Source organism: Phyllopteryx taeniolatus, chromosome 5 (assembly GCF_024500385.1).
Source record: "Phyllopteryx taeniolatus isolate TA_2022b chromosome 5, UOR_Ptae_1.2, whole genome shotgun sequence".
Taxonomy (NCBI): Eukaryota; Metazoa; Chordata; class Actinopteri; order Syngnathiformes; family Syngnathidae; genus Phyllopteryx; species Phyllopteryx taeniolatus.
The window spans coordinates 19,942,256-19,966,985 of record NC_084506.1 but is presented as its reverse complement, the minus strand read 5'-3'; the positions used below and the strand labels follow the sequence as shown (position 1 = coordinate 19,966,985).

At 42.2% G+C, this 24,730-nt stretch overlaps 2 protein-coding genes across 4 annotated transcripts; both read left to right on the top strand.

Moving 5' to 3' along the window:
* The first annotated feature begins 575 nt into the window (after window positions 1-575).
* On the top strand, window positions 576-4,207 carry LOC133478037 (aldo-keto reductase family 1 member D1-like). Of its 2 annotated transcripts, none has more exons than XM_061773556.1 (9): window positions 576-977; window positions 1,066-1,233; window positions 1,326-1,355; window positions 1,668-1,745; window positions 1,908-2,030; window positions 2,170-2,279; window positions 3,600-3,765; window positions 3,903-3,985; window positions 4,106-4,207. In XM_061773556.1, the coding sequence occupies exons 1-9, from the start codon at window positions 885-887 to the stop codon at window positions 4,146-4,148; spliced, it is 894 nt and encodes a 297-aa protein (XP_061629540.1). In that variant the 5' UTR covers window positions 576-884; the 3' UTR covers window positions 4,149-4,207. The 2 variants fall into 2 exon arrangements, with proteins under 2 accessions (XP_061629540.1, XP_061629538.1); XM_061773554.1 differs by having other exon boundaries at window positions 589-977; window positions 1,326-1,442.
* Window positions 4,208-4,557: 350 nt separating this feature from the next.
* Window positions 4,558-24,538, top strand: slc6a13 (solute carrier family 6 member 13). Of its 2 annotated transcripts, XM_061773553.1 has the most exons (15): window positions 4,560-7,363; window positions 8,994-9,194; window positions 9,796-9,930; window positions 10,329-10,469; window positions 10,542-10,623; window positions 11,037-11,169; window positions 19,287-19,421; window positions 19,911-20,014; window positions 20,648-20,772; window positions 21,584-21,696; window positions 22,149-22,286; window positions 22,448-22,550; window positions 22,661-22,761; window positions 22,894-23,064; window positions 24,067-24,538. In XM_061773553.1, exons 1-15 carry the CDS (start codon window positions 7,357-7,359, stop codon window positions 24,211-24,213), a joined length of 1,836 nt encoding a protein of 611 aa, XP_061629537.1. In that variant the 5' UTR covers window positions 4,560-7,356; the 3' UTR covers window positions 24,214-24,538. The 2 variants fall into 2 exon arrangements, with proteins under 2 accessions (XP_061629536.1, XP_061629537.1); XM_061773552.1 differs by having other exon boundaries at window positions 4,558-7,363; window positions 10,329-10,623.
* Window positions 24,539-24,730: the final 192 nt, after the last annotated feature.

Genomic DNA, 24,730 nt, shown 5'->3' with positions numbered 1-24,730 from the left:
TATTGTTTCTTGTTGAGAACAGTGATTCTAATTCCATGTAGTGTGTTTGCCTTTTGTTATCATATTGACAGCAGTGGAATAGCACGTTCGATTGTTTCTTTCTTTCTTTCAGAAAAACGTTTGGAACTCAGGAATGCGTGGACGATTTTAATTCATATTACACGGAGGCACCATAGAGCCAATATTACATCCCAAATACTGTACGAGAAAATGTTGGTGTGGTAAAATAGGGCACCTGCGTTTGGATATTGTTTTACAAATACCTGTCCTATGGTATTTGTGTTTTTGCTTCTGGTTTACTTAATGGCAATTTTAAGTCAATATCTTTTACACAGTCGAGATGAGATGATATCAGGCTATCGTCTGGTGTGACGTATAAAATACTTGAAACACAACGACAGTTGCTTTCAACTGAATAGGCCTCTGTAGAGTTTGCACCTTCTTCCCTATGCTTGCATGGGTTTTTTTCCAGGTCCTCCGGCTTCCCCCCACATTCCAATTTCCAAAAACATGCATGTTAGATTAACCGAAGACTAAGTTGTCCATAGGTGTGAATTGGAGTGTGATGTTGTTTGTCTATGTGTGGTCTGTCAGAAAACACAGATACCTTTCCAATGCAATGATAAGACATCCAATCGGATTGCTCTGATGTAATTCCTACACTCCTCACAGTCACTAGGTGGCATATTTTCACAATCTTTTTGCTATGCTATGCTACCAGCATTTTTACAACGTAAGCACCATTAAAGTTCAACCTTATCGTGTGTGCAAATAAACACATGGGAGTTCAAGGGAAGGTTCAAAGTTCGGCCGCCTGCACTCAATCAACTATGAGGGTCTAAGACAGTTCACATGTTAATGGTTCCACACAAGCAAGCAAGAGAATGAACTTGACTGCAGAGAACCACAGGATTCCTCTCAGAGATGGGAGCCAAATCCCGCTTCTGGGCTTGGGCACGTACGGAGACCCTCGGACGGTGAGAAGGAGAAAGGCGGAATGTTTGGATATTTGATAACAAGCCAGAGGGACTGATGTGTGTGTCCCCCCCCCAACCCCCCTCATAGACACCAAAGGGCACAGCTTTGGAATGTGTCAAGCAGGCCATCGATGTGGGCTACAGGCACTTTGATGGAGCGTTGGTGTATTTCAATGAACACGAGGTGGGTCAAGCCATCAGGGAAAAGATTGCAGATGGCACTGTGAGAAGAGCGGACATCTTTTATTGTGGGAAGGTAACTTTTTTGCAAGTTTTGTTTTATCTATTTATTATTGAAACTCTGTTTTATGGCCTGTGCAACACTTACTTTTTTTAAAAAATCTCCAGCTCTGGAATACCTTCCATCCAACAGAATTGGTGAGACCAACATTGGAGAGAACCTTGAAGGCACTAAAACTGGACTATGTGGATCTCTATATAATTGAACTTCCAATGGCCTTTAAGGTTGCTCAGTACATTTATTATACCTTTTAAACACATGCATAAACTCACTACATTATGTACATTTGCACAATCTAATGAGATACAAGACCTGTGATAAAATGCCTTTACAAATTTTCTGTTCTGACTGATTTGATTGTCTGTTTGTGTGTTTATTATTATGGTTGTAGTTTGCAGTGGTATGCAACTCAATGTAAATGACTGAATTGAATTGTGCTTGCTTTTAAGCCTGGAAACGAGTTATATCCTAAAGACCTGAATGGGAAGTACATCTACCACCACACAGACCTTTGTGCAACATGGGAGGTACTGAATCTTTTTCAATGGGCTCACACTCACAGTGTACAGACCGGTTTTGATTTGATTGTTACCTTTATGTGTGTAATAATTTATGTTTAAAGAATGTGTACTTTCCTCTTTTTCTTCTTCAGAATTAGTGTTAGTTGCTATTTTTTTGTTTTTGTTTAGGCTTTAGAGGCGTGTGTAGATGCAGGCCTTGTCAAGTCTCTCGGAGTGTCCAACTTTAACCGCAGACAACTTGAACAGCTTCTCAACAAACCAGGCCTTAAACACAAGCCTGTATCCAACCAGGTGCCACATAAATAAGTATTTTTTTTCTGTTTTGTATTAGTAACGCTGGATTTTTGTGCTCCTTCATGAAAAAAATAAATAAATAAAAAATAAATTGAGAAAACTATTGATCAGTAATACCATGTGTCTTGTTGGCTAGGTGGAATGTCATCCTTACTTCACACAGCCTAAACTTCTGGACTATTGCCGTCAACATGACATTGTTATTGTTGGCTACTGCCCGCTAGGCTCCTCCAGAGATGCATCTTGGTATGTGCGAATAAATTGTATTGCCACCTTTCATACCGTTGCAAGAACATTTTTGTAAACCCTTTGGATTTGATAACTGGTGGAGCCTTCTTTGGCAGCACTAACTTCAACCAAAAGTTTTGTGTAGTTGGAGATCAGACCTGCACAACAGGAGGAGGTTTGGACCATTCATCTTTACAAAACCATTTCAGTTCAGCTATATTCTTTGGATCTATGGTGTGGCTCAAAGTTGTGTTTCGTTCTGTTGAAGTCATTCTGTTGTTGAGTTACATTCTCCTTTCTTTTGTGTCGTTGTCTTGTTGCATCATCTGTTGGGCTAGACAGATGATCTCAAGTTCTCCTGCAAATTTTCTTGAACTTGGAAATTATTTTTTTCCGTCGATGATTGTAATCTTTACAGGCCATGAGATACCCCAAACCATGATGCCACCCGCAAGCAATACTTTACAGTTAGAGTGATGTTTTTATGGTGGTGTACTATGCCTTTGTTACTTCCAAACAACTCAATTTTGATTTCAAATGTCCACACAATAGTTTGCTATTAACGCTGAGGAACAAAATTCAAACCTGTAGCAAAGTTTTTTTTTTTAACAGCAGTGGCTTCCTCTGGTGGCCTCCAGTGACATCCATTCTTGTTTAATATCTTACTTATTGTAGATTTGTCAACAGAGATGGTAGCTTATGTCAGAGATTTCATTATGCGCTGTGCCATTGCAAACATCTTTACCGGATGGCCAGTCCTAGGTAGAAGAGTAAAACAGCTTAACTTTCTCCATATATAGACATTCTATCTTACCGTAGACTGATCAACTTTTAAAGAGATATTTTTGTTGAACATATTCACTGTCATGCAAGTAAACAATTCTTAATTGTATGTATTCTGATTGATATCTTGTTTGAGGAATGGACCACATATAATGCTTTGAGAATAACAAAGTCCAACCTGGTGTGTTTTGTACAGGGCAGGGTAGCTTTAACCAACACCTGAAATCCCTTCAGATTGATTGGACTCTACTTTGGCTGACTCCTGACTCCATTTAGTTCTTGGAGAAGTCATTACAAATTCAAAGTTGTTGCAATTTTCGTCATTGTGGGGATAATAAAGGTTATCTCATTAGCCTTGGGGTGCACACGCAGTATATTTACATGTTTTTTCTTGCAACTGTAAGTCAGTTTGTATCCTATCAAGCTGACAGGTGATGCTTCTCAGTGCTTTGTTTGACCTGGAATTATAACCAAGCACAAACCAGTAAATTTCTTATTTGAATCACAGCTCTGCATTAAATATAAAACACATATTAGCTGTGTTCTTGTAAACAGGGTTAATGTCAAATGTCCTCCCATGTTGGAGGACGAGCTGCTCGTGTCTATCGGGAAGAAGTACAACAAGAGCAGCGCTCAGGTGGCTCTGCGCTTCAACGTGCAAAGAGGAGTGGTGGTCATTCCCAAGAGCTTCAATCCACAGCGGATCAAACACAACTTCCAGGTCTGTGCACATGTCACAACAATAATTCAGACCTAAACATATAGTGTTACTATGTATACACACTGTATCATAAACAATGTAAAGGTGGGATACATTGCGGTCGTCTATGACCGTTCATTTCAACCTTTTCCTTCCAGATATTTGATTTTTCACTAACCAAGGAAGAAATGAAAGCCATTGAAGGGCTGAACAAGAACATTCGCTTTGTGGAGCTGCTCATGTAAGAAACTTTGTAGCATACTATTTCATTCTGTGGAGTTACCGGTACGTTCTGTGTGTGTGTGTGTGTGTGTGTGTGTGTGTGTGTGTGTGTGTGTGTGTGTGTAATGTCATGAGACAGGTGGAGTGACCATCCAGAGTACCCGTTTCATGATGAGTATTAATACTACTAATACTAAATGATGTGACTGGATTGGAATAAAACAATGGATTGAACAATGTGTGATGGCGTACTGTAACTGTACAGCCACAACGTTAGGTACACCTCCACCATCTCTTATGAGACTGAATACAAGAGGGAGCTAAATAGGGCGGGTAAATTATTACAGAAATGAATACCTCTGATAGTGTCAATCAAAAGTAAGCATTGCTGAGATTTTGGGATACAGCTCTCGTATTGGAGCTCGTTACAGGTGTACTTAATGAAGTGGCCGTCAAGTACATGTTATTGGTAAGCACTAGAGGTCTCTAGTTGTCCGTAAATGCAGTCAAATGTTGATTTAAAAAAAAAATGTAAAAAAAATTTTGGGAGGGGGGGGGGGGGGGGGGGGGGGGCACAGCCAACCAGAATTATAATTGTTCAAATGAATGTAATATTTTTTATGATATTAATGACCTCAAGTTTACAGTTCTGTGGTCCTTCAGGGCAGATTTTACCAACCTTTATTGAATTATCAGAAAAATCACACAGCACAACTGCTAAATAAACATTTCACAATTTGCACAGAAAAAATTATGATCTCATCTCACCTTAAATTTTTCTTACTCAGTGTGCATGCTATGAGTAATGCTGTTGGATGAATAGCAGCAGGCAGATACATACAGTAGGTTAAATATGTACCTTCTGCCATTTTGTGAAAGAGCATTTCATTGTTGTGCCGATCACTAGACGTCGCTGGCATAGATAGATGAACGAAGACATTATTTTGTAGTATATAAATAATTATTAAGCCAAAATGGATAATTTCACGCCGCACACCAACTACTTATATGCTGCGGAACTGTGGTTGAGAATCATTGTCTTCCTCACTTTTTCAGAAAAAAAAAGGACCTCTTAACCAGTAAATATAAATTGGCAGATCGCTTGATCTCCACAAAACAATTTCCAAATTGACCTAAATTTAGAAGAAAAATATTGTCCAAAGTAGCGGAACAGTCCTAAATGGAATCTAAACTGGTTTATCAGCGATTGTACACCAAATAAGTAAATATAATCAGTCAATCAAACTTTATTTATAAAGTGTTTTTATACATAAAATGCAGTTCATAATGAATTAAAATTAATTCAATGAATTAAAATGAACCCCTCCCGCCATTTGTCCACAAGGACGTAGACACACACACACACACACACTCAAACAGAATTTAAAAATAATGTAGTAATGACCTAAGGACCTGAGGGTGGGTACAGAGCATCCAGGTGAGGAAACACTTAACTCACAGAGCCGGCAGCAGCAGGACCAAATCGCAGGCTGTGGCCAGAGGCCAAGTCCTTTGGGCCCGAGTCCAGCAGGGAGCCCTGCAGCGTCGTAGCGGGAGGCTGCACGCAAAGCGACCAGGGACCCCATGAGGCAAGACCACAACTCCCAATGCAGGGGGCTCCCTCGGAGTAAACATCCATCCATGTAAACTTGTTAACATAACAGACTTACAACTCTATAGACATATTGGGAAAACTTTATTTACTGTAGAAAACTTTAGGGCGCTATTTATTTATTTATTTAAGTTTTCATTTAACTTTATAAGATCTGCTGCTGAGCCTGGAGCACAGTGCAAATTTTCTTTGAATTTTACAACAAAGATGTTTATTATCTAAGATTTAAAAAAAAAAAAGAAAAACATTTGAAAAACCTTTGTTGCTAATATGAAAAGCTGTTTAATAAACATGCTTAAAATCATTGAAACGAATTAAAGAGTTAGATTTTGTATTATTAAAAATTTTGTTGCCAATATTTTCCCTTTATTTGCAAATGAATATCAGTTCTAAATATTGGTTATCAGCCTCCTTGACCATTAATAATCAGTATTGCTATTGGCCCTTAAGAAAAACATCAGTCTGTCGCTAATTTAGAGTCCAAATAAACCGCCCCTTAAAAACCTTTCTCATACTCTTTAACACAACATTTTGCATGCGTGGTCATTGTGATGAAAATGTATGACCACCCCCAAAAAATTGGCACGGTAGGGCCATCTGGATTTCTTTTTTTTGGGGGGGGGGGGAATTCACCCCCAGCGGCCAGTTTCACTTACCATCATGAAATTTGGGAGACATGTCAATCATGGGTAGACCTACAAAAAAGTCTCAAAAACCCATGCCTGAAAACACACAGGAAGTCTGCCATTTTAGTCTGCAGCACTGCATTGTACTAGAGTTCTTTCTAACACATTTGTATAGGGGCTTAAGGATTTAGGATGATTGTAAAATAATTCAACAGGTTTTCAGTGAAGTCAGACCCATTGCAGCTGAAAGCAAACATGATTGTGTCTGGAATTGTAATTAGAGTTTAGGTGGGGGTTGCGCGCTACCTCCATACAGAACTTTGGGTTGGTGACAAATGCCATAAAGCCAACCATTCTGGACCCCTGTGGTGTGAAAAAAGATTGTGAATGGTCTGTGAGGAAGGAATTTGGTTGAGGGAAAAGAAAACCTCTTTTTCTGTTCCCATTAGAAGCTCCATCATGTGTTGTTTCACTATGGTGAATATGTGACTTAAATTCAATGGGGAGGGACTGTTAAACCCATAGATACTTTTCATTTTTTTATGCACATATAGTGTATTCTAGGTCATTATTGACCAAGGCCAAGAATAACCTTATAATAGTCTATTATATAAAATTTTGATCTGTTTCGGAGAGAAAAAATGCACCACTAATTTTGTATCTTACATATGTTTTAATTTTTATGTGTTTATTAAGGGTATTTTTATTGCTATCAAAATGGATACAATTTGAATTATATGTAGCGGTTAAATATTAGAAACATGATTGTGCAGGCTTTCAAATGACCAAGTGGAGCCATGACACAATGTATACATCACGGACCTGCAGCCGAACGTGAGCAACCTTTGCTCCATCCTGTCAAGATCACAAAAGCCCGAAGAGAATGTGTGTGTGTGTGTGTGTGTGTGTGTGTGTGTGTGTGTTTGTCTCAAAAGGTTACGCAATCAGCACAGCACACTGGGACAACACAGACCTCCAGTGTGCTGGCGAATTGGATAAACTTGGAAAGTGAGGGGCTGTACTGGGGGGGTTTTGGGTTTGGTGTCGATAGTGGTGCCGTTGGGAAAAACTCATTTCAGGCAGCCTGCCCCTCGATGCATGTTGCATAGTGAAACCTGAATCCTTGGAATTGGCTTCCTTTCGTGCAACATCATGAAAGGTAAGTACCCAAGATGTCAGAAAACCTGATCATAAATGTGTTTTTTGATTTGTTTTAAAATATGTAATAATCCATTTTAGATTTAATATAGACATTGCTGGAGGGTAATGCTTAATATTAAATAATATTTTACAATGATATAATATGTTTTTATTGTACAGCTAGTATGGTTTTACAGTGGTAAAGCATCACTCAGTTTCATTTAGGGCGATATGTAACTCAAGTTAATATCAGTAGTATAATCTACTTCTGTGTTAAATGCATTTTTATCAGGTATGTTGCTTTATTTTATACATACTGCTCTAATTCCTGCACTAACCTCAGTTTACATAATATTTATTGATATCACTTGATTGGAATTATTAGAAATGTTTTGTAGCAATAAAATTGCCTTTTTGATTGTAGTGAAATTAATGTGTTAGTCACCAATGAACCTGACATACAGTATAAGTAAAATAAAATATTAACTGTATTTTCTAATGACATACATATGAAAAAATTTTCAGAAAGTCAGCCAATCATTAATGCAGTTAGTTAATCATTAAACAAACAAACTTATTAGTCAGCTCATATGTCCTCAGTCACTTTTCTTGTTTTTTAAATAAATGTATGGATATGTTTCTCAACAAGGAGAGGGTTGAGAATCCATAAAGTTGAAATCCTAGATTCACTTCCGGTCAGGCCCTTCAGTCTTAATTACTATTGCATTTAATATAACAAGAGGGGAAGAAAAAATGTCCTTGACCAAAAAGCAGTCTGCAAGAGAGGCTCCTTCAATACCACAAAGCACCTCCTGAAAACAACAAGGCCTATTTTTTTCCATCTGTTTCGACCAAAAGTTTTTTTGTTGTTTTTTAGCAACTTGACAAATTTGAGATTTTATGACAGCCTTTCGAATTAGACGAAAATCAAACTCGCCTCAAAAATGCTGTTTATTGCTGTTTGGGTTGGGCCAGGGCTCATCTCTACGTTTCCCGGCAGTCGCACAGCTTTGATCCCTTGAAAAAGTGTGATTTCAGCAGTGATTTTTTTTAGTTGGGTTCTAGTACCTGATGTGTGTGTGGGAGATTTCCAGTCGCTCCTGGATCTGAAAATGTTTTTAGCCAGTCACATGAAAAATGACTCCCTGTAAAAGTAAATTTTTTTGTTAATTTTGGGTCTGGCGAGGACTTCTGAAGTGACGGGTAAAAAGTTTCTCTACTCACTTTTAGCAATTTCTTCTTTTTTCTTTTTTTAAGCATCTTCAAAAAAATTGGTTTTGGAGACAAATGCATACCTGACAAAACGGATGAAAATGGACAGGAACATATTGTTGCATAGGAAAATGCTGCTCAGTACAGTATGAGCGATACAATAAATTGAATATCACAATGCGTATTCATTGCAACAATATCTATAAAACGACCCACTGGATCTCTGCAAACCTGTTTACTCTCCATTACGTGTCTATTGGGCATCTTCAAAAGTATTTTGTCGCCGTCATTCACCTCTTTATCCATGTATGAAAGAAGAATGGGTGTATTTGTGTGGTTCTTTGATTATTTGCGGCATGGCGCCACAAATATGTTGATAGATCATGTGTTTTGTCCATCTGTGTAGTGATATATTGTCCCTCTGTTTCCTCCCAAAGGTGACACGGCACAGCAGATGAAGGTGGAGGCCTCCAATGGACACGGCACACCTCTGGACGTTGTGCTTAGTCCAGAGGAGGAGATGACAGAAAGAGGTCAATGGGGCAACAAGTTGGAGTTTATCCTATCTGTGGCCGGAGAAATTATCGGCCTGGGGAATGTGTGGCGTTTTCCCTATCTCTGTTACAAGAACGGAGGAGGTCAGAACTCTGTTTGAAGTCTCTACATGCTAATTTAACCCCCCGCCCACACACACACTAAAAGCGAGTACACACTGAGAATCCATTAAATGATCACATGTAGCATTTCATCACCGAACTACCAAAATACACTTAACTCAATTAATGTAGCAGTGTGGCGTGTGACATCACCAAATCCGATTTCTCCTCATTTCCACATCAACAACTTAGCTGAACATTTTTATAACACTGGTAACACCATTACCTCGTGCTAATATGTGCAAAAACTACAGCTCTGCTTACTTCTTGGCTTTGAGTTGGACACTTAAAAGTTCTTCTTTCGCTCTGGAACTTTTTCTAGCCTAAGTGGGGAGTCATTGGTGGAGAAACTCGATGTGGTTTTGGTTATTTTAATTAGAGAAGAAGTGCGAAATGGCTCGCTCACAGACCCATTTCCAGAATTGGGCAGATTTACTTGGTTGGTTAATTTCACACTTCATTGCATAAAAGACGTTAAAAAGTCAGATTTCCATAGGCTCCAGCAGCCCGCGACCCTAGTGAGGATAAGCAGTAAAGAGAATGGATGGATGTCCTCTTTAAATATTTGTATGCCCGACACCAGGTGCTTTCTTCATTCCATATCTCATCTTCCTGTTTACTTGTGGCATTCCCGTCTTCTTCCTGGAGACGGCGCTGGGGCAGTACACCAGTGAAGGCGGCATCACCTCCTGGCGGAAGATCTGCCCTTTGTTTGAAGGTAACCGCTCGTTTTCCACGGAAAAGGTTTTGTAATATTCACATGAGAAATCGTAGTCCCTAATGATGTTGTGGTACATTCGCATGACTTTGGTGCATGCAGCATGGGTTCAGTTCCTACTCAATGACGGTGTGAATGTGAGAGTGAATGGTCCTCTTTGTCTCTATGTGCCCTGCGACTGACTGCCGACCAGTCCAGGGTGTAGTCCGCCTTTCACCCAAAGTCAACGGGGAAAGGCTCCAGCTCCCCACGACCCTGATCAGGATAGGCAGTATAGAAAATAGATGTGGCGTGTAGCCAGGCTCTCTCTGGACAATTACAATAGAACATAAATGGATGAATAAATGATTTCACTTGAAACAAGAGCACTTATGGTTAGCATTGTGTGCTTTCTGCAGGAGTTGGTTATGCCACTCAGGTGATCGTAGCCCTGCTTAACATCTACTATGTCATCGTGCTAGCCTGGGCCATCTTTTACCTGTCCAACTCTTTCACCTGGGACCTGCCGTGGGCCTCGTGCAACAACACCTGGAACACGGGTACGCGTCAGACAATGCAACCTCCGATTGTGCTGTCAGAAGTAATGCATTTGAAACTTTCTGCAATTCTAGGTTCCTGTGTAACGTTTCAGAAAAGGAACAGCTCCGTCATCCCCCACGAGAACGCTACCTCTTCGGTCATTGAATTCTGGGAGTAAGTTCATTAAAGTATTATTTCTGCATATTTTAGAAACAGTGGTTCTCAGACCTTTTACACCAAGTACCACGTAAAAAGATACTTAGCTCAAGTGCCACCATCATGACCTACGTTAAAATGCAGGAGCATAGTAGTTATTATTAATCTAAAACGAGACTGAGGATTTAGTCGTAAAAAGTCAATTTAATATTATTGTACGGCACTGTAACATTAAGCACAATTTGAACATTAACACTGCGCTTAAAAAAGGGGGGGGAAAAGACACTTGAAATAATGATGCTACAATTCTTTTGTGCACCACTAGAGGGAGCGCCCTTGAGAATCACAGCTTAGACTTTTGGTTGCCATTTTCAATGGACCTGACATGGTAAAGAAAGTAGTAAACGGACCTTCTGGTGTATGTGCTTCAGACGCAGGGTGCTGAGAATTTCCTCGGGGATCAATCACCTTGGATCTTTAAACTGGGACTTGGTGATCTGTCTGGCCGTTGCCTGGGTCATTTGCTACTTCTGCATCTGGAAGGGAGTCAAGTCCACCGGCAAGGTGAGCACGGACACCCATGATGTCCCATTCTCAAAAAATAATCATCTAAAAAACAGTATAATTCTGTGTTCACTATTCACAAATTCACCTATATGTGTTGTTTTCTGTGGAACCTATCCCCAGCTGTTCCCTGAAAAACATATCTATTTTGGGTTTTCGTATTCTTTCTGATGCCCTGGCGACCAGTTCAGGGTGTAGTCCGCCTTTCGCCTGAAGTCAGCTGGGATAGGCTACAGCGCCCCGCGACCTTAACCAGGATAAGTGGTCTTGAAAATGGAATGGAATGTATTCTTTCTGAAACATCTTAGGATGCCACAAGAAGCCAGACAGGGAGACAACTTTTATGTCATGGAGGAGCTAAGTTTAGTGTTGCTGGACAGCTAGGAAGCGACATGAAGCTCACTCTGTTGAAAGAGAAGCAACTGGTTGTGTTGAAGTGTTTGTATAATTTGTCTCACAAGTCATTCATCACAATAAAAATGACAAAAAGAAGACTTTGCAACCTCCATGTACAGTATTTCCTGGATAAGCTAACAGTTAGCATAACTTCTTCTATTTTTTCTATTACATAATTTTACCAGAAAACAGGTGCCATCAAAAAATTTGTAATATGTTGAGAGTTAAGAATTATTTTTGTATTCCACTTGTCTTTATTAGGGTCACAGGTAAATTGGAATATTCCCAAAATTAAGTTCTAACAACAAAAGCTGGAACTACAAGAACTACTGTAACTATTGTGAGACAACCGTCATATTTTAAGGAGAAAAACAGCAATTATAAATTATTATTATTTCATGGTTTGTAATCACAGTGAATACTCACTCTCTGTGAGTAATTGACGACCACACAAAAAGGTTTGTATGTCATGAGCCATCCTGCAGTTCTACTGTTGGAGCCTGGGTGGCGCTTTGCGCCCTCTCGCTGTCCCTCTCCCCTTCCCCTCTCTCTTTCCAGCACCTTCCTCGGTCGCGCATCTGTCATCAGCCCTCATTACCACCTCCATTTAAATCTGCCTGATCCCGGAAAACCTTGCCAGAGTATTATAGCTTCTCCAGCGGTACAAGGGCTCCCCAGTCTCCACGTAAACTACACAATTCCTCGTCTCCAATACTCTGGCCAGCCATGGACCCAGCAGCCCCGGAGGCGCTAAAACATGAACTCACCATCCAAGGCTCCCACATAGGACGACACGACAAAACGCTTCAAGAAATCACGGAATCCATACACTCCCTCCTGTCTTTGAAAATACAATCCAACGTTCTTCCCGTAAGTACGCCTTCCGAGCCCGCAGCCTCCGAGCCACCCATACAAAGAACCTCATGTCCCTCCGCCCGAACCCTACTCCGGGGACCTAGGTGCATGTAGCCAGTTCCTTATTAATTGCTCACTAGTTTTCGATCTTCAACCGTACAGTTATCCCACTGAACAATCCAAGGTCGCATTTGTCACTAACCTCCTCCGCGGCAAAGCAGCCAAATGGTCCACCACGTTACGGCACAACTCCTCCCCGGTACTCCAGTCATTCGATTCGTTTTCCTCTGAACTTAAAAAGTATTCGATTACCCCATTCACGGCAGAGAAGCCACCCATCGCATCCTTACGCTTACTCAGGGCGCTAGTTCCGTAGCTGAATACTCCATCGAATTAAAGATACTTGCGGATGAATGCGGGTGGGATGACGCTGCGCTGAGGGGTATTTTTCTTAACGGTCTTTCGGGGCAACTCAAAGATGAGCTCGCTGTCTGGGACAAGGCCTCCTCTTTCGAGGATCTCATCACACTCACCATCTGCCTTGATAACAGACTGCAAGAGAGAGGAGGAGAGAGCGGGGTCTGAGCGTGTAAGATCACTCCCACCATGAGCACCGTGCCGTCAGCATCTCATCTGCCTTCTGCACCTCCGACTGCCCCTTCGTCACCCCCCCACTGCACCTGATGCACCCATACACACTGGTAACACCTGTATAGATCCACAGGAACGTCAGCGGCTGTGCATTCATTGCGGTAAATCAGGTCATTTCATTGCAACTTGCCCCCTACGACCCAAAAGACCAGGCTCGCCACGTTCCGAGAGCGCTGTGGTGAGCCAAACCCCCATTTCCTTAAGCTTTCCCTCCCGTATGACCGTCCCTGCTTGCATTCTAGGTTCCGCTCACAACACACCCATAATGGCTCCTATTGATTCCGGTAACTTTATTCATGAAGGATTAGCACATCAGCTCCAACTCCCTCTCCAACCACTCACGTCTCCCAAGAAAGTCACAGCCCTGGATGGCCGAGACATCTACCCTGTCACCCACCAAACAGTGCCATTCACCTTGCTGATTTCTGGAAATCACCACGAGAACATCTCTCTTTTTGTTATCCCTTCCCTTGAGACCCTATAAGTCCTCAGAATTCCCTGGCTCAGACAACAGAACCCCGCCATAGACTGGACGCGCTTAGCAATAACTGGATGGAGCCCTCACTGCCACTCACACTGCCTGCTCTCGCGATACCGCCCTCCTGTAAACCACCACCATCTGCCACACCAGTTGACCTCTCCGTAGTCCCCAAAGAATATCATGATCTCTATAGGGTGTTCAATAAAGACCTGGCCATTTCTCTACCACCCCCCCCCCCCTCACCCCACCGCCCATATGACTGTGCAATTAATCTCCTTCCATGGGCCCCTCTTCCCTCCAGCCGCCTCTTCAACCTTTCCTGCCCTGAAAAAAAAAGCAAAGGAGGACTATATCCGTGACTCTCTGGCTTCCGGACTCATTCGCCCTTCCTCATCTTCTTTGTTGAGAAAAAAGATTACCGTGGACTCAATGACATCACTGTTAAAAATAAATCACCACTACCCCTCATTGACCCCTCTTTTGAACCCCTCTGTGACTCTCAGATATTCACCAAATTAGAGCTATGAAATGCCTACCACCTCATCCGTACCCGAGAGGGGGATGAATGGAAAAATGCTTTCAATACCGCTCTCAGACACTTTGAATACTTGGTCATGCGTTTCGGATTAACCAACGCCGCCGCCGGATTAACTTCCAATCCTTCATCAATGACGTTCTCCGTGACATGTTAAACCGGTTTGTTTTTGTGTACTTGGACGACATCCTCATTTTCTGTCTCTCCCCCGAAGAACACCGCAGTCATATACGCCAAGTCCTGCAGCGCCTCCTTGAAAACCGCTTGTATGTCAAACCCAAAAAAAGCGAATTCCACCTCGCCTCCGTAATTTTTTTAGGCTACATCATTGCCAAAGGACAGTTGCAACCAGACCCTGCCAAGATCCAAGCAATTATTGACTGACCCATTCCAACCACACGGAAAGAACTCCGTTTCCGCAGATTCGCCAACTTCTACTGCCGCTTCATCTGCAACTACAGCAAGGTCGCACTTCCCCTCACCAGCCTCGTATCCACCAGTTCCCCCTTTCAGTGGACCCCGGCAGCATCCCAAGCTTTCAGCCAACTCAAAACCCTGTTCACCAGTGCTCCCATCCTACGTCACCCCAATCCCTCCCTCCAATTGGTGGTCGAAGTTGACGCCTCGGACACTGGGGCAAGGGCCGTCTTCTCGCAGCGGGACCCCACTTTTTTCCCCGTCGCCTGTCCCCTGCCGAATTACGACGTTGGCAACCGAAAGCTGTTAGTCATCGTATGGGCATTGGAAGAATGGAAGCACTGGCTGGAGGGGACTGAAGTACATTTTATCCTCTGGAACCTTTTCTACCTCCGTTCTGCCAAACGCCTTAACCCTTGACAAGCTCACTGGGCCCTATTCCTAGGCCGATTCAATTTCATCCTCTCCTTCCGACCTGGATCCCGCAACAGCAAACATGACACCCTCTCCTGCATATAGTCACCCCCCTCCAGCCCTGCAGAACCCGAGACTATCCTCCCTTCCTCTTGCTTCGTCAGCGCTGCCTCTTGAAAAATAGAACAAATAGTCAAACGCGCTCAAAGGACTCACCCTGACCACAAGACCGGACCTCAGAACCGTCTATTTGTACCCGATTCCGCACGCTCTGACGTCCATCAGTGGGCTCATAACTCCAAGCTCACGTGTCAACCCGGCATCACCCCACTAGTCAATTCGTTCAGCAAGATTTCTGCTGGCCCAGCCTGGTCAAAGACACCCGGGAATTTGTCCAAGCTTGCTCTATCTGTGCCCGAGGGAAGGCTTCACATCTGCCTCCAGCTGGTCCGCTGCTCCCCTTACCAATCCCGAGCCGCCCATAGTGCCGCATCGCTTTAGATTTCATCACTGGCCTGCCTCCTTCTGAAGGTATCATTCTAACTGTTGTCGATCGATTTTCTAATTATGTCTAAAAATGTCCAATACATACCCCTTTCCATACTACTCTCTGTTCATCATGTGTTCAAACTCCATGGTATCCCCATCAACATCATCTCGGATCGAGGTCCCCAGTTCTCCTCCCTGGTTTGGAAAGAATTCTGGAAAGCGGTGGGCGCAGCAGCCAGCTTATCTTCAGGGTACCATCCACAGACCAACAGCCAGACGGAACGGGCAAATCAATCTCTAGAATCAGCCCTTCACCGTGTTGCCGCACGCAACCCCACCTCCTGGAGCTCATTCATTCCATGGCTTGAGTACGCCCACAACTCCCTCACCAGCTCCGCCACCCGTATTTCTCCGTTCATGGCCTGCTACGGTTTCCGACCTCCATTGTTTAAGGAACAGGAGCATGCGGTGGCGGTTCCTGCGGTGAGGGATCATCTAAAAAGGGTCAAGTTCGTATGGAAGGACGTCAGGGCGGCCTTAGTCCGAATGGCGGAGAGGAATAAACAGCTCTGCAGACCTTCGTCGTTCCCCTGCACCTGAATACAAGGTGGGAAAATCCGTTTGGCTTTCCTCCCGTGACCTCCCACTCCAAACAGAATCCCGCAAACTCACTCCACTCTTTATTTGTCCGTTTCCCATCACTAAAATAACCAATGCCACGTCCGTTCAACTCCAACGCCCGCAGTCTCTTTAAATTCATCCGACCTTCCACGTATCATTGCTTAAGCCTGTCTCCACCTGCGCCCTGAGCCCTCTGGCGGTACCCCCTCCGCCCTTCCGTGTTATCGACAACCATCCGGCCTTCACGGTGTTGCGCATCCTCAACGTGAGGCCCAGGGGGAGGGGGTAACTAGTACCTGGTGGACTGGGAAGGATATGGTCCAGAGGAGCGTTCTTGGATTTCCCGGAAGCTTATCCTCGACGACTCCCAGCTATCGGAATTTTATGCGGCTCACCCGGGGAAGCCTGGCAGGACCCTGGGAGGTGTCCATTGAGAGGGGGGTACTGTCATGAGCCATCCTGCAGTTCTTCTATTGGAGCCTGGGTGGCGCTTTGGGCCCTCTCTCTCGCTCTCTCTCCCCTCTCTCTTTCCCGCACCTTCCTCGGCCGCGGACCTGTCACCAATCAGTCCTCGTTACCACATGCATTTAAACCTGCCTGATCCCGGAAAACCTTGCCAGAGTATTACAGCTTCTCCAGCGGTACAATGGCTCCCCAGTCTCCACGTAAGCTACACAATTCCTCGTCTCCTTTCTGACCTCAGTGTTCCCTCCGTGTTCGTCGCCAAGTGAATTCCTGCCGCTAAGCCAGCCGCCTGCCCTCGTCACCGCCTGCCATGCATTCCCTTCCTCTTCAAGGACCATCTACGTTTCCCTTTTTCAATAAACTGTTCATCACAACCTCTCAGCCTCCGCCTGCTCTTGGGTCCAGTCTCCATCCATTCATGACATTGTAATTGCCTAAAAATGTGATTAGACAAGAATATGATCGGACTAAATGAAGCTCTTCCCCTCATTTCACTAGTTTTCTTAGCCGCCAGATGATGCCAAATCAATATTTTTTTACTAGACATGGCTTTGGCCTAAGCACGAAAACAGCAAAGAGATAAAAATTCAACAAATAACAGAGGAGAGGTTCTCAAAATAATTGGCAAATGTTGAACTGAATGTGAATATGTGGGGATTCACTGTTTGTACATTAAAAGTAGTACAACCCCAATTCCAATGAAGTTGGGACGTTGTGTTAAACATAATTAAAAACAGAATACAATGATTTGCAAATCATGTTCAACCTATATTTAATCGAATACACTACAAAGACTAAATATTTAATATTCAAACTGACAAACCTTATTGTTTTTAGCAAATAATCATGAACTTAGAATTTTATGCCTGCAACACGTTCGAAAAAGCTGGGACATGTGGCAAAAAAGAAAGTTGAGGAATGCTCATCAAACACCTGTTTGGAACATCCCACAGGTGAACAGGCTAATTGGGAACAGGTGGGTGACATGATTGGGTATAAAAGGAGCTTCCCTGAATTGCTCAGTCATTCATAAGCAAAGATGGGGCGAGGTTCACCTCTTTGTGAACAAGTGCGTGAGAAAATAGTCAAACAGTTTCAGGACAACGTTCCTCAACGTACAATTGCAAGGAATTTAGGGATTTCATCATCTACGGTCCATAATATCATCAAAAGGTTCAGAGAATCTGGAGAAATCACTGCATGTAAGCGGCAAGGCCGAAAACCAACATTGAATGCCCGTGATCTTCGATCCCTCAAGCGGCACTGCATCAAAAACCGACATCAATGTGTAAAGGATATCACCACATGGGCTCAGGAACACTTCAGAAAACCAATGTCAATGCGTAAGTGCAACTTGAAATTCTACTATGCAAAGCACCCAGAAACACCGCCGGCTTCTCTGAGCCCGAGCTCATCTAAGATGGACCGATGCAAAGTGGAAAAGTGTTCTGTGGTCCGACGAGCCCACATTTCAAATTGTTTTTGGAAATTGTGGACTTGTGTCCTCTGAGCCAAAGGAAAAGAACCATCCGGACTGTTATGGACGCAAAGTTCAAAAGCCAGCATCTGTGATGGTATGGGGCTGTGTTAGTGCCAATGGCATGGGTAACTTACACATCTGTGAAGGCACCATTAATGCTGAAAGGTACATACAGGTTTTGTAGAAACATGCTGCCATCCAAGCAACGTCTTTTTCATGGACGCCTCTGCTTATTTCAGCAGGACAATGCCAAACCACATTCTGCACGTGTTACAACAGCGTGGCTTCGTAGTAAAAGAGTACTAGACTGGCCTGCCTGCAGTCCAGAACTGTCTCCCATTGAAAATGTGTGGCGCATTATGAAGCGCGGGACGGTGGACGACTGGTTAGAGCGTTGGCCTCACAGTTCTGTGGACGCAGGTTCAATCCCCGGCCCCGCCTGTGTGGAGTTTGCATGTTCTCCCCGTGCCTGCGTGGGTTTTCTCCGGGCACTCCGGTTTCCTCCCACATCCCAAAAACATGCATTAATTGGTGACTCTAAATTGCCCGTAGGTGTGACTGTGAGTGCGAATGGTTGTTTGTTTGTATGTGCCCTGCGATTGGCTGGCAACCAGTTCAGGGTGTACCCCGGCTCCAGCACGCCCGCGACCCTAGTGAGGAGAAGCGGCTCAGAAAATGGATGGATGGATGGATTATGAAGCGTAAAATACGACAACGGAGACCCCGGACTGTTGAACAGCTGAAGCTGTACATCAAGCAAGAATGGGAAAGAATTCCACCTACAAAGCTTCACCAATTAGTGTCCTCAGTTTCCAAACGTTTATTGAATGTTGTTAAAAGAAAAGGTGATGTAACAGTGGTAAACATGACCCTGTCCCAGCTTTTATGGACCGTGTTGCAGCCATAAACTTCTAAGTTAATGATTATTTGCTAAAAACAATAAATGTTATCAGTTTGAATATTAAATACCTTGTCTTTGTCGTGTATTCAATTAAATATAGGTTGAACATGATTTGCAAATCATTGTATTCTGTCTTTATTTATGTTTAACACAACGTCCCAACTTCATTGGAATTGGGGTTGTATTATTGTGTGAATAATTTCTTGATTTTACCAAACAAACAAAAAAATCACAATATATAGAGAAACTATTTAATCATGGCACTTATTTTATACGACGGGCTGAATATCCTGTGTTTGCTAGGTTACGTGTAAAAGGCAAAAGCAGATAAATACTGGATGGTCTTCTGGCTCTGCTGCATAACTTCTGCGGGATCTCTCTTCGACCATTACTGATTATCATTCCTACACAGGTGGTTTACTTCACGGCCACATTCCCCTACGTGATGTTAGTGATCCTGTTGATCCGAGGGGTCACCCTGCCAGGAGCGTCCCGGGGGATCCACTTCTACCTCTACCCTGATGTGGGGCGACTTTCCGACCCACAGGTGGAATTTTATTTGCCATATCAAATACAGTAATTCTCTGTTTCTTACAGATACTCAGGCACCTGAAAAACATTAATTTCCAAAATATAGTTAAATAAATCCTTTACAATTAAACACAGAAAGTTACATTTTATTTGAATGCTCATTTAATTCAAGTTTTACTGTAATTACAGTAAAAGGGTTGCATAGCAATGCAAATGTTAAAGGGCTGCTCAAGTGTTATTTGGTATTTTAAATAATATTTAGGACTTACTACAGCTACAGTTACGTTTCATTAAGGACAATTATAACTCACACAACAAGCGCATATTTCTTTATTTTGTGCAGGCATTATTTGAAATTTCTTGGGGGGGATCAGAAAATGTCTTCCAATTTTGGGATGACCCTCACACAACCTTACTATCTGCTTCTCACACAAGCAATTACACGACCTGTATTAAACGGTTTCTTTTTCCCCTATGCTGTTTGTTTTGTTTGGTGTTCTAAAAGGTGTGGATGGACGCCGGCACTCAGATCTTTTTCTCCTATGCCATCTGCCTGGGCTGCCTCACTGCACTGGGAAGTTATAACAAGTATAACAACAACTGCTACAAGTGAGCATGGCAGTTACTTAAAGTTTTGTTTGACTTTTGAGTGGGTTTTGGGTTTAAGTTAGGGTTTGTAGCCTATGTTAGGGTTTTAAATAAGTTTCAAGTTTGAATTTTAAGCCATGGTTAGGGTTTTTCATTAAGGTTTCAAATCAGGGTTTCCAATTTCAAACCTGGGTTAGAATTTCACTCCAGGGTTGGGGTTTAAAATTTGGATCTTAAACCAAGGTTGGGGTTTCAAGAGAAGCTTGCAGTTTTAAAATGAGTGTTTCAAATTGGGGTTATGGTTTCAAATTCGGAATTCAAACCAGGTTGAGGGTTTTAAATTAGGGTTTCAAGCCTATGTTAGGGTTTCAAATTAGGGTTGGAAACCAAGTTTATTGTTTCAAGTGAAGGTTAGTCTTTCAAAATACAGTTTTAAAACTAGATTAAGGGATTAAACAAACATTAGGGATTTATGGTTTCAAATTGTGGTTTGAATCCAAAATTGGGGTTTCAAATTAGGTTTTCAAGATAGAGTTAGGGTTTCAAGTTAGGGTTTTAACCAAGGGTGAGAGTTTGAAAAAATGAAGCGACTTTCCTCTACTTTCATTAGACTTTTTTAAGTATTTTTCATGTGTTCCTTTGTTTTATTTGCAGGGATTGTTTGTCTCTGTGCTTCCTGAACAGCGGCACCAGTTTTGTCGCAGGCTTCGCCATTTTTTCGATTTTGGGATTCATGTCGTACGAACAGAACATTCCCATCTCCGAGGTGGCCGAATCTGGTCAGTGTTTCTCTTCCTGCAGAGAGGAACTCCACATCTACCAAATGATCCACACGTGGAATTTCAAACAAAGGTTGCAGTTCGAAATTAGGGTTTTAAGACAAGGTTAGGGTTTCAAATTAAGGTGTCAAACTAGGCTTTGTAACCTAGGTCAAGGTTTCAAGCAAGGATTTAGATTTCCAATTAGGGTTTGAAGCCAAGGATAGGGTTTTGAGTCAAAGTTAGGATTTTTAAATTAGATTTTCAAGCCTGGCTTAGGGTTTTGAACCATGGTTAGGGTTTCAAATTATGGTTTCAAGACAAGGTTAGTGTTTCAAACAAAGGTTTAAAGCAAGGTTTTAAAACCTTTGTAAGGGTTTTAAACAAGCAGAAGGGGTTCAAACGTGTTTCAGATACAGGTTTAATTCTTCACCATGGTTTCAAACAAGAATTAAAATTTCAAATTAGGGTTTGAAGCCAAGGTTAAGATTTAAAAGTAAGAATTCAAATGTGGGGTTCTAGTCTAGTATGGGGTTTCAAGCCAAGATAAAGGTTTCAAGTTAGAATTTAAAATAAAACTTAAGTGTTTAAAATCAGGGTTTGAAGCCCATGTAAGGGTTTCAAATTAGGGTACAAATTTGTTTTTCAAACAAGGATCAGGGTTTCAAATTAGGGTTTGGATCCAAAATGTGGGCTTTATGTCTTATAGGACGTTCCCATCTCAATGTGCTCATTGGTTTTCTCCTTACCTATAAACTTCTGAAGACGACTTTGCATGAGTTCTCTCAGCTTGTTGTGATGAATGTGTTCAATTGAACTGTGTGAACTGCAGGTCCAGGGTTGGCCTTCATCGCCTATCCACGCGCTGTGTCCATGATGCCTTTCTCTCCTCTGTGGGCCTGCTGCTTCTTCATCATGATTGTCTTTTTGGGACTGGACAGTCAAGTAAGAGCAGCACACTTATACTTACACTTCAGTTTACGACAATGGAACCTGGGGGTGCAATGAAATTAAATCAACATAATCTCCCAAAAGATATGCTTCAAAAGGTTAATTAATTTGATAATTAATCTGGCATGCATTTAAAAGTTTAAGAGAAGGTCAACTGAAGTTCACCTGTAAAGGTAATAGTGCATTTCAGGATCTTCCTGAAATTTCACCGGAAACTATTTGTGAGCAGTGTACGTGACTTGGAGTACACCCACCTCTGGTATTTCCTTTGAAAGGACTATTTTGATATATATTTATATGTTGAATACATTTTAACGTAATACGGCCTTCAAAGATTAAATCAATGCAAGTTCACACTATGAGATTACATTTCTGGTTTGGATTGTTCGGCAATGGTTCCCAGTGTGCCTACCCTTGATAGTTCATTTCCATAATGTCCGCTGCAGTTCGTGTGTGTGGAAAGCCTGGTGACGGCCATGGTGGACATGTATCCGTCCACCTTCCGACGCAAACACCGCAGGGAGCTCTTCATCCTCGCCGTGGCTGTGCTCTCTTTCCTTATGGGCCTGATCATGCTCACTGAGGTCAGTCCTACGCCAGTGTTAGTCTTGCTGCAGCATTTTCTGCTAACTGCGGGTGAGTTACTTGGAAATTCCTGGAAATTGATCAAAAATGTGCAGCTTTGCAAAACCATTTCTATTTATTTATATTTTGAGTACTAAGAAATAATATATGTCCCCCACAGGGAGGAATGTACATCTTCCAGCTTTTTGACTATTACGCAGCCAGTGGGATGTGTCTACTTTTTGTGGCCATTTTTGAGACGGTTTGCATTGCGTGGGTTTACGGTGAGTGTGTCTAGGGAGGCTGCAGTGGTAATTAGAATGCATTCCATGATAGTTTTCTATCTTCTTGTAACTTATGTGATGTTTTCCAAACTTTGTACATTTTGTTACAGGTGCAGACAATTTCTATGACAACATAGAGGACATGATTGGCTATCGTCCAGGCCCTGTCATTAAATACTGCTGGCTATTTTTCACTCCTGCAACCTGCTTTGTGGGTTCCACTACTTGATGCTTAGTTCTGCATGATTCTGTTGAGAGAAGACCACCATCTGGTGGATGATTTCTTTTTTTTTTTAAATGAGTGGGTCACGTGGGTCTTTATTTTCTTGGTTTTCTATTTCAGGGAACCTTTGCCTTTGCCTTGATCAAATACTCGCCTTTAAAATACAACAATGATTACGTGTACCCTTGGTGGGGCTACGGGATTGGCTGGATATTCGCCCTGTCCTCCATGCTGTGTATTCCTCTTTGGGTGGCAATTAAACTATATTACACCCCTGGGACACTACGACAGGTATGATACACACAAAAAAATATTTACAGATGCAAAGAACAGTTTACAGTTGTCTAGAGACATGGAAAATACCAAAAACACTCATGGATTTCATTTTCATTTACTTTGTGGGTCTCAGGGCAACTGCATAATTGTTGGGAGTGAAAGTATTGTCAGAAATTTAAGCACTCAAGTAAAGTACAGATACTCTATCTACTTAAGTACAGTGGTGACTTGAGATACAAATTTTATTCATTCTGACCACGATCGTAACTCATAATATTCCTACAATATCTCAAATCATCTTGATATGAATGGAAATGCCATTACTCCGTTTCGGCCTCCCCCTTCAAAAACAACAAAGATTTTTGTTATGAGTTTTTTAATCAGTAAAGTAACATTCTATAAGAGTCACCACACTCTCAGTGACTCAATAAACTGCAATAATTTTAGTCTTTTTTGGCAGAGGATAAGGAACATATGCCTGTTAGTATTCTGATCATTTCCTTCTGCATGTGTTTCTCCACCATTTCTGTTTGAATATCCATTGCCTAAAGGGTGATAACACCGTCACTATCGATGCTAATCATTAGCAAGTCTATGGCGTTTTCCATTATGTGTTAGCATTGAGCTAGCAGGCCACTTCTAAGGGAAAGTTGTTTGGTTGATTGAGATGCACAACATTTAATTCTCTTATTTTAATGTTTAGTTTAACACTAAACTTCAACTGGGAGTGGCATTAAACAACTTAAACTGCTGCTTATTGTGGCGTGAGTGGAGAGTCCTGCCACCATAAAGCGTATCTGAAGTTTGCGCTTTAAAGTGAAAGCAAAAAATCGTCCGAATCACGGCTTGGATCTCGCAAAACATTGAAGTCGGGTCACTGGTATCTTAAAGCACTGTTGTACAATAACGACATATTTGTACTTCCTTATTTCCAACCTTTTTTTATATAGCTCTTGTATTGGATCTCATTATTATTGGATCTTAAATGCTGATGTTCCACATTGTCTTTTCACCCAGCGCCTCACTCTCCTGACTACCCCTTCTGACGATCTCCCTAAGCGCAAACGCGAGCGGGAGAACTTGTCGTCCGATGGACTGCATCAGAAGGCGCCTCCGAGCAAGGACGGCTACTCTCTCATCCACCAACAGGAGTCCCACTGCTAGAGACTACAGGGTCGAAGTTTAGTCTGTGACCCACCCAAACACTTAATGTCATACCTCATCAGGGTTACAGACTCTTGGGAGTCACCTGACTAGTTACTGCTGATCTGGTGTGCATGCATACTTTGATATTTAAGCATCTCATTGCCAGTGGCAGAGTCACATTTGGCCGTAATTATGACACAATGTTACAAAAATGACTGTCTTTGCCCACATGTAGTCTTCAGATTCATATTTTTACATAATAAATGTTTACACTTGCATATGTATGTTTTATTGATGATTAATGATTTTTATCACTCATTAAAAAGCTGTTGATTAAGAAATACATTTTTGACAGAGGCCATTTCTATGTGCATGTCATCACATTCATTGTGTGCGTGATCATTTCAGTGACACATGGGCCATGTTACAGTATAACAATCTTTAAAAAAAGATACAATATCTTAATTATTGTAATATGTGCAGAATTGTTTTGATGTAAAAAAAACATGCAACCTCTGATTAAACTTCAATGGAA

Coding starts and splice junctions, on each gene's coding strand:
- slc6a13 (XM_061773552.1), top strand. Junction 20,015..20,647: donor TATAACAACAACTGCTACAA/GTGAGCATGGCA, acceptor TTTTATTTGCAG/GGATTGTTTGTCTCTGTGCT. Junction 23,065..24,066: donor CCCCTGGGACACTACGACAG/GTATGATACACA, acceptor CTTTTCACCCAG/CGCCTCACTCTCCTGACTAC.
- LOC133478037 (XM_061773554.1), top strand. CDS start 885: ATGAACTTGACTGCAGAGAACCACAGGATTCCTCTCAGAGATGGGAGC. Junction 1,746..1,907: donor ACCTTTGTGCAACATGGGAG/GTACTGAATCTT, acceptor GTTTTTGTTTAG/GCTTTAGAGGCGTGTGTAGA. Junction 2,280..3,599: donor TCCTCCAGAGATGCATCTTG/GTATGTGCGAAT, acceptor TCTTGTAAACAG/GGTTAATGTCAAATGTCCTC.